We start from the raw sequence: 16070 nt of genomic DNA, 5'->3' as shown, positions 1-16070 counted from the left end.
GCGGGCGGCACTGCGGGCCCGCGGCTCGGGCGGCTCGGGCGGCTCGGGCGGCTCCGGCTCCCTGCTCGCCTCAGCGCCTGCCGTCGCCCGGCTCGGCCCATGCCCAGGGCCGCTGCCGCCTCAGCCGCCGCCGCGGCCGTGAGGTGCGGGCGGCCGCGCGAGGCGGCGGCGGCGGCGCCGGCCGCCGGGCCGGGGGCCGGGGGCGCAGCGCGGCGGGCGTAGGTCTATGTCGCGGGCGGCGGCGGGACGATGCGCGAGTACAAAGTGGTGGTGCTGGGCTCGGGCGGGGTGGGCAAGTCCGCCCTGACCGTGCAGTTCGTGACCGGCACCTTCATCGAGAAGTACGACCCCACCATCGAGGACTTCTACCGCAAGGAGATCGAGGTGGACTCGTCGCCGTCGGTGCTGGAGATCCTGGACACGGCGGGCACCGAGCAGTTCGCGTCCATGCGGGACCTGTACATCAAGAACGGCCAGGGCTTCATCCTGGTCTACAGCCTGGTCAACCAGCAGAGCTTCCAGGACATCAAGCCCATGCGCGACCAGATCATCCGAGTGAAGCGGTGAGCGGGGCGCGGGGCGCGGCCGTGCGGGGAGCGGCCGGCCTCCTCCTCCTCCTCCTGCTCCTGACCCCGCTCCGCGAGGGCTTTGTTCCACCCGCGCTTTGTCTCCCGCGGCGCGGGTGGGAGCCCCGCAGCCAGCAGAGTTGCCAGGTCGTGCCGGGGGACGGCGCCTGACGGCGGGGCACGCGCCCGCGCGGGCTGCGGGGCTGTCAGGGCGGAGGCGGGAGGCCGCTCTCCGCCGCGCTCAGCTCTGGGTCAGTGGGAAACTCGGAGGTCGGGGGCCGCGCGCCACGGCCCGTGGGGTTGCGGGAGCCCTGGCCCGGAGCAGGACCCCTGCGCCACTCGGGTTTAGGAACGCGGGTTAAGTTTTTAAAAATCAGCCTGCTGTACCCCCTCAGAAACGGGGCGGCGGAGGCGGCCAGGTCTGCGGACAGCCAGGTATTAGCTAATTTAAAGGTAATGCAAATAAACTTCCCGAGAGCAGCTTGGTCCTAAAGCATGCAGGGAAGACAGCTTAAATGGTTCAATTTTTTTTTTCTCCTAGAATTGACTGAATATATTTTCTCTGTAATTTCAGTGTCAGGAACGTAATATCTTAGTTCAAAGTTTTGGCAAAGTTTTCTAATTGCTATTTAATTACACATTACCCCTGTGTCTGTTTCTTATTAGTTAATGCTTGCTGGCCGTTTTCGTGTCATTTTCTTTTGTTGCTGCCTTATTCCCCCTGTGAACCAACATTGAAAGACATTTGCTGAAAGACGGTTCTAAGAGTGGTGCAGACACCATGACTTGTCAGTCACTTTGAGCCTACTAAGAAGTCCTGTGTACTCAGAGGATGTTCAAAAATTCATTTCAAGTGGTGGATTTTTAACACAACTTAGGAGATCACAGAGAAGACTCACTTCCCCTTGTCTCTTTACATAATTAACTTTAATACCCAATTTTATGTTCTTTCTTGCATTAAGTTCCAAAGTAGAATGAAGTGTGTATTTTTTTAGTCTTTACTGCTGTTCCCAGATCTGTAAAGCTACAGCTTTTTGCTCCTTCAGTCTCATTGTTTCAAAGTTAAATGTCTGGGGTTAAGAGAGAAACTATTTTGGTGTCAAACTAAGTGTGTATCCAACATTTAAAGAGCTACATTTTTAAGTGGTTCAAATCCTTTAACATGACTTCTCCCCAATACTACTCAATTAAACAGAAAACTATAGTAAAGTAGTCTCAGGTCACAGGTCAATTTTAGGCCAGATACTTAGATGAAATAATAATTAAGTAAGTGCTTCAGGGGCCCCACCCTTCACATTTGAATATCTACACGGAGGATGCATCCATACATTGCTAAAGTCACATACCCCGGGCTATCTTCTTGACACAACCTTGGGGGAAGGAACACGGCAAACTATCATTGGGTGGTAGGCTGCACATCATTTTGGAGTTTATTTAGTGCAGGTTACTTTTCTCAGTTTTAATAATGGGTTAACCTAGGCTTGGTCTACAGGAAGAACTTAACCTGTTACACTGTGACTCAAGGGGGAAAGGGAGACATCTGTATAGTTGGTTAGCATTTTTCTCACTAGTGTCAGTTCTTGATGTAAAAAGACCATTGATCAGCAGGAGCTTTTCATAAAGTTTTCCCTGGAATTCAGCCATCATATCCATGAGAGCCACTTGGGCCTTTTCTTCTGTGTCCTATCTTATCTGGCTTCCCCATCTATAGCATATTATTTACAAACAGAAGGAAGAAAGGACCTGTGTTTGCTATATGGATTACAATGAATATATTAAAACAGGTGTTATTTAACCCTTCCCACTTAGAAAGAATAGAACATGATTTTCAAATAAGTGAATTTTCTACTCTTTTGAAGACCAGATTTTAAATGAAGCAGTTGCATTAGGAGTCATTGTTCCCACCCCTTGGCCCACTGTGTGGCAGCTAGCTACTTTGTACCTTATCTACAGTAGCTGTTCTGAGATTTCCTCCTGATACAGATGACAACTGAAATGTAGAAATTTAGCATCTTGCAGGAGACCAAAACCAGTCATGGATGGAGTATGGATTTAAACCAGGATCTGTGTGAATCCACAGAGCTTCCTCTTTTGCACCCATTCATTCTTTCATCTTGGTATCTTCTGATACCAGCCTTTGGTCTAGATCGTCACTGCCCCATAGAAGTATGATGCAAGTCACACATGTGATGTTCAGTTTTCTAGTAGCTCATTTTAAAAGTATAACATAAACAGGTAAAATTAATGTTGATAATGCATTTTATGTAATCCACTGTTTCCAAAATTGTTATTTGAACGTGTAGCCAGTATTCAAAAATTATTGAGATACTGCACTTTCTGTTCCATATGGTGTGCTCACAGCACATCTCCATTCAAATGAGTGTTCAATAGCTACCTGTAGCCTCAGGCTACCATGTTGGACAACACAGGTCTAAGGTGTTTATAACCTGGAAAAATGCTTGCTCATTGCTCTATGCCTCATTTTCTTTTTTCTAATCTGTGAAATAGAGAACCTCTCAGAGTTATTATTAGAATTAAATGAGATAATATATTTTCAGATGCCCAACATGATACTACAGAGGTGTTAAGAAAATTCTAGCTAAAAAAAAAGAAAAAAAAAAATTCTAGCTATTCTTTTATTTATCTTTTATTTATAGTTTGTCCCCCTTCCTTCCTTAAATTTTGCCCTTGATGTAAGTGAAACTTTGGAGGAAATAATTTAAACTTGTGTTTGCATTGTGAAATCCAATAACTAGTATTGACAGGATAAAACAAAAAGCAATTAGGTTTGGAAATTTTACGTTGTTACCTTTAAAATGTTTTCTCTTATTAAGGGTCTTATGGAAAAAGGCATGGAGAGTGGATATTTAACTTCAACTACCAGCACATAGCCAGTGAAATGGACTTGTCATTGGATTGTTTATATTTGGAGTGTTTCACTTTAAAACACATAAAAGTGGTTCATACTCCCTTGAGTACTTATGTAGGTGCACACATATACATTTATTGGGAGATTTAAGAAAGTTTATGAAAAAAGAAACTAAAAGATGTTCATTTTGTTGCAAAATATTTATTTAATATCTATGCATAGTTTTTTATGATAATGTATTTCAGTGAACATTTTGAAAGTCCCCTTATACATCTATAACCTCCTGTCAAAGCTAAGTGGACCAAGTGAAAACAGGTTGATATTTTTTTTGAACTTCAGATGGTTGAGATCACAGATAAGAAGAGTGATGGAGATACAGATGTTTCCATGAAACAAAAATAAAATCCTGTCTGAGGTGGGTCAGCAGTGATCCCTTCTTGAAATATCTTCAGTGTGATTTACATGGTCTCTTTGTTCTTAGGGTAAGGCCCAGAAATCTTCCTTTAACGTGACCTTCCAAAACCTGGCATGCTCTTGCCTCTCATGGTCCCTGCAGCTTCATCCCTTACAGCTCTCCTCATCACGACCGCATCTAGGCCTTATTTTAGTTCTTTGCACGTACTCAGGCTCATCCTCTACCTTGTGGAAGTCTTCTACATTTTTTGCAGTTAATTCCTAGTCATTCTTTGCCCCTACTTAAAATATTTTCCCCCACACAAAGAAGCCTTCCACATCTTCCCACACTGAATGAATGTCTTTCTTGTCTTCACACTGAAGATTACATGCCTCATCCCTTCCCTCAACCATGCACACTTTAGACCTCAGTGGACCCCGTCCTTTCCCTTTGTTTGTAGCACTCAGCAAAATTTACTATTTGTGTGATAGTTTATGTGCGGTCAGTCTTCTCACCAAACTGTAAGTTCAGGTGGCTAGCGTAGTGTCTGACACAGAGGAAACAATCAAGAAATACACCGAAAAAAGGAATATTCACAAAGACAGACATTTTCTAATGTCCTTTGGCCTTAGTTCCCACAAACATTTTAATATTATAGATGGAGAAGATCTTCCTTCATCCCTAACACTCTGTGAGAGCCTTTCTAGTTGGGGTAACAAGGGAAGTAGAGTTTAATATGAACCTTTAAGATCCAGCTCGATGTCTTCCAGATGGAGGAAATGGCATGGGAAATACATAGAATATGGGTTTTTTAAAGATTTATTTGTTTGTTTGAGAGGTAGAGTTAAAGACAGAGAGTGGGAGAGACAGAGAGAAAGGTCTTCCATCTGCTGGTTCACACCCCAAATGGCTGCAGCAGCCAGAGCTGAGCCGGTCAGGAGCCAGGAGCTTCTTCTGCAGGGGCCCAAGCACCTGGGCCATCTTTTACTGCTTTCCCAGGCCATCAGCAGAGAGCTGGATCAGAAGAGGAGCAACCAGGACACAAATAAAGATCCATATGGGATGCTGGCTCCACAGGTGCAGGCTTTGACTACTAAGCCACAGTGCCAGCCCCTAGAATATGATTTTTGGATGTTAAATCGACCACATGGGCTAAACTACAATTCTGTATGAGGGGAGATAAGGTTAAAAACATTACAGACGGTTCAAAGAATTCAGACATGATCCTGTAGTCAGGAAGCATAGTCAAAATTGTTACAGATGGCTGGGGCCATGGCGCACTAAGTTAATCCTCCACCTGCAGTGCCCGTATCCCATATGGGCGCCAGTTCTAGTCCCAGTTGCTCCTCTTCCAGTCCAGCTCTCTGCTGTGGCCTGGGAAAGCAGCAGAAGATGGCCCGAGTCCTTGGGCCCCTGTACCCGCAAGGGAGACCAGGAAGAAGCACCTGGCTCCTGGCTTCGGATCGGCGCAGCTCTGGCCGTTGCAGCCATTTCAGGAGTGAACCAACGGTAGGAAGACCTTTCTCTCTGTCTCTCCCTCTCTCTGTAACTCTGCCTTGCAAACAAATCAATAAATCTTTTTAAAAAGAGAGAAATGAATGGATATGGTTAGGAATAGATACTAGAAGTGAATTATTATAACCAAGGATAGAAATGATAGTTGTGCAATATACAGTAGAGACTTCATACCTTGCAGTGGGTTAGAACACATAAGAGGTTTTAAGACTGGAGAAAATGATGAGAAAAAGGTATTGATTTGCACTACCTTAAGTGATTTAAGTTACTGATTTTTAAAAATTATTTGTAATATTGCCCTATCATTTAAGGGATCACTTTGAAGTGACCCAACAGATTTGATTGTGCTTTTCCCAGTAAGTAGCAAAAGCATTTGTTCTAAGATTTAAACATATTGCCGGTTGCCATACATAGGTCTTTGGCTTGTGCTCAATTAGTGCTGTGGAGCTAAAACCAAAGAACACAATAATATCAAATGATGTGTGTCTCATCCAAGTTAAACTTCCACAGCTCCACTGCCATTCGTTCCTCCACAACACCTCCACCCCATGAATCAAAATCCAAAGCTGGGCTTCCCCAGTACAAGTCACTCTTCATTTTTTTTCTGGTTACGGTGAATCAGTAGGAAGAACTATTAACAGTTAAATTCATAAATATATACCATGAAAATTAATAACTCAATCCTGACAAAAAAATTCAGGTATGGAGGAAAGAACTAATGGTGAGAGAGCTATCTGTTTAAGTAAAAAATCAAGATTAAAAACCTGTGAGAATTGTGGCTTCAATATGGAATATTAGTGTTTAACTATTAGTGTTTCAATATGAAATATTAATGGACAAAACAGTGTCACTAATAAGTCAGATTTGGAGTAGGGAATGTGGGAAGTAAATGAATGTTCAAGTCCTTTCATGAGAGAGAATCAGATGGTCAAAAATTGAAATTTGTTTTAAAATTTGACTTCAAGAGTCAGTGTTTTTCATAACTTTTTTTCTTTCTTGAAAACTCCTTGATTGAGGTATGATTGACATACAAAAAGCTATGCCTATTTAATGCATACAACTTACGGAGTTTGAAGACAAGCATACACATGTGGAACCACCACTGCAGTCTATGCCAAAAGCCTATGCCTCATCCCCAGAGATTTCCTCCCACCCTGTTTACTTATCCATCAATTCATTCCATTTTTGTGATAAGAACACTTAACATAAGATCTATCTTCTTAGCATGTTTGAAAGAATACAGTACAGTATTGTGAAGTAGAGACATTGCTGTACTGTAGATCTCTAGGACATACACATCTTGCATAAATTAAGCTTTGTTCATTAAGTCCCTTTGTGTGGTCCAAATATTTTTTCCCAAAAGGAAATTTTTTTTTATTGTATTGTAAGGTTAGAACATTAAAAAATGGTTTTGTTTTTGCCATCCCAGGATTGGAATTTTTAAAGTTCACTTTGCAGATGAAGGAGATGAGCTCCCTTGGGCTCTATCGTTCTGTGAAATCACTTCTGCCTAGTTGGGCTGGTAAGCGGGGAGGTAAAGGTTAATAAGAACCATCAAGAATCAGCAGCTTGTGACCTGCAAGTCTTGCCTCCTTAAGGTTTAATGATAATTGCACCAATGAAATCTATAATCAGGGGAATCATCATGATAATGTTTATTTTTTTTAAGTGGGAGGGGCTAAAAATCAGGAGCCAACCAAGGATTCTACCACACACAGACAAAAGCTATTAAGTCTCCCTGCATATCGATAAACCCTCTGGCAAAGACAAATGAATGGCTGATCTGAAGGTGACTGAACAGGAATGAGAAATCTCAGGCCACAGGCAAGTAGGAGATGTTGACTTTCCAGCCACCCTCTAGGAAAAGTCAAATAATTAATTAAAAGGCTTACATTAAAGAGAAGGAAGAGGAACTGATAAAAATGTAGATGCTACAACCAATGGGAGGGGCCAACAAAGTTGGAATCTTTTTATTCAGTAAAAGTTTCCAGTATTAATAAACTTGTGATTCAATTTCTCTTGGCAAGCTTCTGGGAAATTTTCTATGGCATATTAAATTGTATGTTACACACTTAGACATATTTCTAAGCAAGAATTTTTACATAAAATCAGCTACATTTTAGGAATTTTTTTTCTTTTATACTGTTTTTTCTCTTAGTCATTGTCTTCAGAACCTAAGTCCTTAGGGAAGGCTGTGTGTCTCGCTCTAGGGTTTTCTTTGCTTCTGTTTTGATTTTTTGCCGTCATCTGTTTTGCTCCATCTGTCTTTACCTACTGTTTTCTTAACGTGGTTAAATTTTTAGGCATGCCATGTAAAAAGCAGTATATAAAAATTTTGGGTAAAAATATTTAAGTTTGGATAAGAGTAGATGTTCAAACCAGGTGAAACTTAGGGAGAGTAAATAGTTGCAAAGTAAATATATAGACATAGAATTTCTGTAGGAAATTAAACATGAAATTTTAATGGTGTACAGAAATGTGCCATTTACTATATACTTTTGCCTATAATTTATTTATTGCTTTGACAGTTGTGGTTCTTTTCATTAAAAATTACTCATAAGCTGACAGAGGTTTTAGTTTCTTAAACATGCCTTTATGCTTTATCAGCTCAAACCAAGCCTTTTAGTAGAGTGGGATCAGTGGTGGTAATTCTGCAATCTTAGACGTTTCAGTAAAGTGTGTAAGTAAAGTATAAATATATTGATAAAGTTAAAGAAATAGAAATATCTGAAAATTAAGAGTACTTCAAAAAGTTCCTGGTAAGTACAATTAAGAGTAAGTTTATTTTGGTTGCAAACATTGTATGTAGATATAAGGGGTCTTCAAAAAGTTCATGAAAAATGCATATTATAACAAAACTTATCTTTCAATTCCATTTTTCCAAGAACTCTTTGAAGTCCCTTTGTAGAATATTTTAAGTTGCTAAGATTCTATCAGAGTATATTCTGAATACTAAATAGATTGAGTTTTGTACTCATCAAATATTTAAACCTCTTTGGAAATAATGGACCTAATATTTCAACTCTTTCACCTTTTCTCCTTGCAAGAAAACTCTAATAAAAAGCAAATTCTACATCAGGTTGATTTTTAATAAATTTCTATTTAAATTGGGGATTATTGCTATGAAGTAAGATTTCTTAAACATGTGAGTCAGACTAAGGTTATTTATGAGTCAGATATCAATAGAATGAAATCATGGTTTGGAACAAATCAACTTTGGAAGTCTTTCGAAATTTGATGCCTTTAATTATAATGTTGGAAATGCACTTCTAATTACACATTGCTGAAAACTATTGAATAAACTATTTAAAATAGATTGAAACAGATAAAGTAAGTACACTTTTAGATTAGACATTCAGGGGTTGGCACTGTGGCACAGTAGCTGGTGTCCCATATGAGTGCCAGTTCAAGTCCTGGCTGTTCCTCTTCTGATCCAGCTCTCTGCTATGGCCTGGGAAAGCAGTGAAAGATGGCCCAAGTGCTTGGGCCCTGCAACCACATGTGAGACCTGGAAGAAGCCCCAGGCTTCTGGCTTCTGATCAGCCCGGCCATTGAGGCCATTTGGGAAGTGAACAAGCAGATGGAAGACCTTTCTTTCTGGCTTTCCCTCTCCTTGTAACTCTGCTTCTCAAATAAATAAGTAAAATCTTTAAAAATAAATAAATAAATTAGACATTCATAATGCTGAAACATACTGGCAGATTTAGGTATAAATAGGTGTGTGTGTGTGTGTGTGTGTGTTTTCGTTTTCGTTTTCCTCTCATGTTTAAGATTTTATTTTTTTCATTTATTGACTTAAAGGACAGAGAGAAAGAGATCTTCCATCCATCGATTCTCTCCCCAAATGGCCACAATACCGGGTTTGAGCCATGTAAAAGCCAGGTGCCTGAAACTCTATCTGGGTCTCCCTAATGGGGGGCAGAGGCCCAGGCGCTTCGGCCATCTTCCACTGCTTTCCCAGGCACACTAGCAGGAAGTTGGATGAGAAGTGGAGCAGCAAAGCCAAGACTCAAACCAGCACCTGTGTGAGATGGTGGAGTTGCAAGTGAAGGCTTAACCCACTGTGCCTCAATGATAGTCCCTCATGATAAGATTTTAAAACATACCAAAATTGATATCTTAGGGAGAAGTAGGGTGATTGATGATTTTTGTTTTTTTAATCATTTCATCTGCCAACAAAAATATTGGGAAAAAAATAACAAATCTCTCTCCTTTTTACCAGTCTACTCAGCAGTGACTTTCAGAATTTCTTAAGTAGAGCCCTTAGTAAGAAATACACTTTATACTGTGACACAGCATACATAGGGGGGTAAATGTGTAGAGCTGAAACCAGTGTTTCATAAAACAGTAAGCTCATTATGTTGCTTGTATTACATTTTCTGTTTGTCCTTTTTGTTTCTGTTTCATTGTTTTCACATTCTTCATGACCACCAAATAGATATCAACTGCTCTCCTAGAACATTTTATTAAGAAAACTAAATGGAATTGTGTGTTTAATATTTTGAGGTAACTTTTTTATCATCTCTCTCCTGCTTTTCCAATTTCTAACAATTCTATATAAGATTACAAAATGAAATACTTCACTACACAAGTTAGTAAAAGCTACCTCTGTTATAGAGAAAGTTAGCATTTAGTGCTTAAACAAAAAACTAAGGTACTTCTTTTGAGGAGGTATTTATTACTGTTGTACATGTTAGAAATATAAAGGTGTATTTCTTACATAATCTTGCTCATTCTAGCAGTGTTACAATAGCACTGGCCTTGTGAAAATCTAGAACAGAGAAAGGGAGGTTGTCTTAAATTGAACATCCCTAAACAGAAAATTCAAAATCTGAAACTTTTTGACTACTGACGTGATACCACAAATGGAAGATTTCACACTGACTTTAGGTGACAAGTCACAATCAAAGTACTAGCACACCCAAAATATTGTATAATGTTATCTTGAAGTTAGTTGTCTAAGACATATATAAAACATAAGTAAATTTCATGTTTGGACTTAGGTCGCATCCCCTCAAGATCTCATTATGCTTATGCAAATATTCTTTTTTTTTTTTTTTTTTAAGAAATATGAAGTGTGAAGCACTTTTGGTCCCAGCATTTCAGATGGGGTATTTGGCTTGTAGTAGGGTTCAGACTTGAATGCCTGTTGGCAGATTCTCCCTCACTGCAACAGGTTGCTGAAGAGATCTGGGAAACTCATCTCTGAGGTCTGCCACATCTGTCCAGGATGCTAGTGACTCGGCTCTCCCTTTGTGGCGCTGAAATAGTTGATGACCACTTTTATAGATTTCTTAAAAATCACTTAGTTAAGTTACCCAAGAGAAACATTACAAACCTTTACTTAAAACATTTAAATGTGTTTTCATGCTTTTTCTCCATCTGCTTAAAAATTAATAATTCAAATGTAGAAATCCTATATCATATTAATAATTCAATACATATTAGTATTTTCTCCTTGCTATGTGTCTTTACAGCTCTCTTAATGAAATCTTAGTATGCTTTTCTTCATAATTGGATAGAGAATTTTGTTCTAACTATATCTGTCTTTAGGTTTCCAATAAACATGGCAAATACAATATATATATGTTTCTCCAATATGGTATTTTATTGTCCATACTGACCTTATTTTTTCATCTATGAAGACTGTAAGTATTGATCAGGTTAAAGCTGAGTTCTGGCACTTACTATTTTAGTAATTAGGAGCAAGTTAATAGTTGCTGTATTTCAATTTCCTCAGCTATAATATAGGCATGCTATAATAACTAATGAGCCAGTGAACATAAAGTGTTTCTTTTTTTTTCATTTATTAAACTTTTATTTAATGAATATAAATTTCCAAAGTACAGCTTATGGGTTACAATGGCTTCCCCCCTCCCATAACTTCCCTCCCACCCGCAACTCTCCCCTTTCCCGCTCCCTCTCCCCTTCCATTCACATCAAGATTCATTTTCAATTCTCTTTATATACAGAAGATCAGTTTAGTATATATTAGGTAAAGATTTCAACAGTTTGCCCCCATATAGCAACACAAAGTGAAAAAAATACTGTTGGAGTACTAGTTATAGCATTAAATAACAGTATTTAATGCTACACTGTTATTTAAAGTGTTTCTTAATACAGCAAATCTAAAATATCAATAGTAAAGTTTTACCACAAACCACAGAAAAGGAATGAAACCCAAGGGCTTGTCTGTCGTAAAGTATACGCTGCTGTGAAATTTTAGGACTTAGGCTCAGTTACCTGACTATATCTAGATGAGTTAAATACCTAATCTGGTAGCACACTTCCATTCTTTTTCCATTGCTTTCTCAGTGTTTTAAGCACTTGCACAGTATGTTACAGAACTTAGAGCATAAGCCTTGAGTGCATTCTGCCTTTGCCTTCCCTATACACCTAAACGTGTTGACTATAAGTGATGACAGTTTGTTTTTAAGAATCACAAGGAGTAATAGTCATGTTTAGCACATATATCTTTTTTTATAAATTTTTTTTTTATTTGACAGAGTTATAGACAGAGAGAGAGAGACAGAGACCTTCTGTTGGTTCACCCCCCAAATGGCTGCTATGGCCGGCGTTGCACTTAACTGAAGCCAGGAGCCAGGAGCTTCTCCCTGGTCTCCCATGCAGGTGCCGGGGCCCAAGCATTTGGTCCATCCTCCACTGCACTCCTGGGCCACATCAGAGAGCTGGACAGGAAGAGGGGCAGCCGGGACTAGAACCCGGTGCCCATATGGGATGCCAGCACCGCATGTGGAGGATTAACCAAGTGAGCCACGGCGCAGGCCCCAGCACATATATCTTAAGTAGAAAAATGTTGTGTAAGAAGTTATTGATAATAACATTACTATTTGTTTAATAACATTTTACTTTTCTTTTAAAAGTTGGTGGTAGACCTTTTAATGAGTACCAAAAAGCAGGCATGAGGTGAAAATGATTTTAAGCCTTTAGCACTAGTTATATATACTAATTGTGTTGACAGAGCTTTTAAGTAAATCAACTCCAGAAAAAGTTTCTCTCTCTATTTATAAAAATCATCACTGTCAACATCAGACAATATGATTTAAAAGACTTCATTTGCATAGCACTGCCTTAGGCATATGCAGCATAAATATACTATCTTTGTCCTTCTAATAGTCAAAATGTACTATCAAAGAAAATGTATTTGATTTTTTTGAGTTATACAGAAATTTTTTTTTTAAGCAATTTGATTGCTAGTTTCAAAATATTTTTCTACCAAAAGCATTGCTTTCGGGAGACCACTTTTTCCAAAGAATTTTTCATTCATTCTAACATTACAAAGTCAAAAATTCGTAGGACTAATGGCAATTTTATATTAACTTGAGTCTGTCTTAATACATTCAGATTGCCAGAACAGAATACCTTAGACTTGGTAATTTCTAAAGCAGGGAAATTTGTTGCTCACTATTCTGGAGGCTGGGAGGTCCAAATCAAATCATCAGCGGTCAGTGTCTGTTGAAGGCATGTTTCGTAAATGGCTCCTCTTGCTCTATCCTTATGGTGGAAGGGACAAAGTGGTTCCCTCTAGCCCCTTCCGAAAGGGCACTAATCTCTTCCACAATAGTGGGAAGCCCTCATAAGCTAATCATTTCCTAGAAACCCCATGTCTTAAAGATACTGTCACACTGGGGATTAAATTTCATTTGAAATTCAGGGTCAAACAGCAGTATATTCAGTGCATTCTATTTCTCCCTATCCAATGTATAATTCCCCACCCCCTTAAAGAGCAAACTTAAACTCACAGTGTTCTGCGTTGTGAACCAGCAGTCCAGTAGGCGGCCATTAATGATACTGGTTGATAACGTGAAGGACCGGATGCCTATTGTTAAGACAAGTAGTAAAACACCCTGAAAGCTGGCCAAAAAATTAGCTTAACTTTTTTCTTTCTAGTTTGTTTTTAGAGAAGATAAGAAAAGACTTTCTTAATGGTTAATTGAGTCTGCTTAATACTAATGATGCAAAATACTTTTCCATGGTGCGGCATTCAGGAGCACTAATACATGTTCTCACATGGCCATCAGCCAGTTTGGGAGTGCTGTCACCTTGGTTGAGGAAGGTTCGAAACAGAGTGTCGTGTCAGTGGGTGGTCATGTCAGTAGATGTGGCTGCTGCATCGAATATTGTACAGGGAAGGTCCTCCAGCTGGGTGTGGACTCAGCGGGGAGAAGACTGTGATCCACTGGCAGCATGTACCCTGAGAGAGGAAGTCAGGATGCTGTGCGTTTACCATCCCTGCCCAAGAAATCAGTTCCTTCATAAGGATGGGATGCTTCCCAGAGCTATGTACATTTTTTAAGAATTATTAATTTGGGGTCAGTGCCGCGACTCAATAGGCTAATCCTCCACCTGCGGCGCCGGCACCCTGGGTTCTAGTCCCGGTCGGGGCGCCGGATTCTGTCCCGGTTGTCCCTCTTCCAGTCCAGCTCTCTGCTGTGGCCCGGGAGTGCAGTGGAGGATGGCCCAAGTCATTGGGCCCTGCACCCGCATGGGAGACCAGGAGAAGTACCTGGCTCCTGGCTTCAGATCAGTGTGCTGCGCCCACCGCAGCGGCCATTGGAGGGTGAACCAACCGCAAAGGAAGACCTTCCTCTCTGTCTGTCTCTCTCTCTCACTGTCCACTCTGCCTGTCAAAAAAAAAAAAAAAGAATTATTAATCTGGGAGGCAGAGAGAGATGGACAGAGCTCCCATCCATTGGTTCACTCCTCAAATGACCATAGTGAGTGGGGCTCAAATGCCACAGTGGGTGGCAGGAACCCAAACACTTGGTCATCACCTTTGCCTCTCAGGATTTGCTTTGGTGAGAAGCTGGAGTCAGGAGCTGAAGAGCTGAAGCCAGGAATTGAACCCAGGCACTCCAGTCTTGGAATGTAGGCATCTTAACTGCTTGGCTAAAAGTGCATTCCTAAAAGGCTCCTCTTGAGGACAGCAAATGTTTATTCCTAAGGCCACTCAAGCACATCATTCCCCCCACCCCTTGTGTGTGTGTGTGTGTGTGTGTAAAGCTTCATTTATTTGAAAGAGTGACAGAGAGAGAGAGAGAGAAAGGATCTTCATCTGCTGTTTCCCTCTCTAAATGGCCACAATGGCTAGGGCTGGGCCAAGCTGGGGAGAAGCCCCAAAGTCCATCTGGTAGTGGCAGGGGCCCAAGTATCTGGGCCATCTTCACTGCTTTCCTAGGCACATCAGCAGGGAGCTGGACTGCAAGCAGGGCATCTGAGCGGCAGATTACCATCTACACCACAACAGCAGTCCCTATCATCTGGTTTTATTGAAAGTAATGCCTATACATTTATGGTGCCAGGGGCAGTTTGGGGGAAGGAAATTGATTCATTGCAGTCATCAGAAAAATACCAGTATAGGTTATGTACCCTTTGCAGCTACTTAAAATAAGTTGCACTGCCTCCTCTCCCATCACTCTCCCTGCAGTATATATTGCTTGTAAAAGTAGTTGACTTGGACCATCTAATTTAAACAAAAAAGGTTCTTCCATGTATTTCATGCTGCTTTGCTTCAGTGTTGAGATCTAGTATCTGGCACATAGGAAGCACCCAGTAAATGTTTGCTGAATTTATGAATAAAGGTCCCTTCAGGGCATTACATTCTGTATTTTGACCATTTTCTCCCTCAAATCTCTGGAGACCTCTTTTACCTCATATCAATTTAAGCATTTCAGCATCGAATGCAAGGCATGATAAAATAAAGATTTGTAAATAGTGTACCCTCCAAAGTGTTACTTCAGCCTCATGGCCATGTTTTATGGTTGCCTTGTTTCAGTGGGTTTTGTTACTGCAATAGTGCAGTATAGGCTACATGAGAAAACTGTCAAGTTTGAAGACCATCAGATCGTTGACTCAGTTCTTCTTTGATGCCTGTAAGTGTCAAGAACTGATTCCAGCACTAGGGTACAGCTGCATTTTAAACATTCATGGCTCTTGCTTTCTTCAGCTCCCAGATGTAACTTCAAAGGTAGCACATCTAGAGTTAAGGCAGAAACAAGACTTCAACACAGAACTCCTAATTCTATTGAGTATTTTTCCTATTTTTTATGTTTACCTAACCTCACCATTGTCTCACTAGAGCTTCATAGCCATGCTTCCTTTCTAGTAACTTAGCAATATTTGCAGCAGGATGATAATCTACTTCTGTTTGGAGATGGTCTATTGTCAGCATATGGCATTAGAGTAGGATGTCTCCTGTCTCTCTCAGATCTTTTCCACAGGATTCATGATCTTCAGACTAGATGGTGAGATGTGACTATCCTCAGGCAAGAGAGAGGAAGTCAGACATAGGAGATTTGTACATTTTTATAGCTCTATCAGCCTCAATTAAGATTCTAGAGCTGACTTACTAAGAGATAGTTTGAGAGAACTTAGAAAAGAATAATTAGCATTCTATGTAGTATCTTAACAGTATTCACAATACTTTAATAGATAATTCATGTGAAGTACTTTAGCACAGTGACACACACTAAGGCTTCTATGGATGCTAGCTGGTATTGGTGAGCTCATCACAGGTTCTCCTTACCTTTACACATAACTAGGATTAATATTTGTCTTTCACATATAAGGAAGCTGAGGCTCAGAAAGGTAAGAAAACACGTACAAGGAAGCAGATATTTTGAGTCCTCGAAATCCAGATCTAGCAGTCTTGCTCTCTATCTCTCACTCTCTGACTTAACAGCACTCCATCCTGATTTTAGCAACT

General features: G+C 40.5%; 1 protein-coding gene across 1 annotated transcript in view; it reads left to right on the top strand.

The window, feature by feature from the left end:
• Positions 1-227: 227 nt before the first annotated feature.
• Positions 228-16070, top strand: part of RAP2A (RAP2A, member of RAS oncogene family) — a 38685-nt gene continuing 22842 nt past the window's right edge. The window contains exon 1 of the mRNA XM_062194005.1: positions 228-563. Coding sequence (XP_062049989.1) covers positions 250-563 — 314 coding nt within the window. The 5' untranslated portion in view covers positions 228-249. The remainder of the gene's footprint in view (positions 564-16070) is intronic.

The sequence above is a fragment of the Lepus europaeus genome, chromosome 6 (assembly GCF_033115175.1).
Source record: "Lepus europaeus isolate LE1 chromosome 6, mLepTim1.pri, whole genome shotgun sequence".
Taxonomy (NCBI): Eukaryota; Metazoa; Chordata; class Mammalia; order Lagomorpha; family Leporidae; genus Lepus; species Lepus europaeus.
Note: the sequence above shows the minus strand (reverse complement) of the source record. Positions and strands in the feature narration are given on the sequence as shown.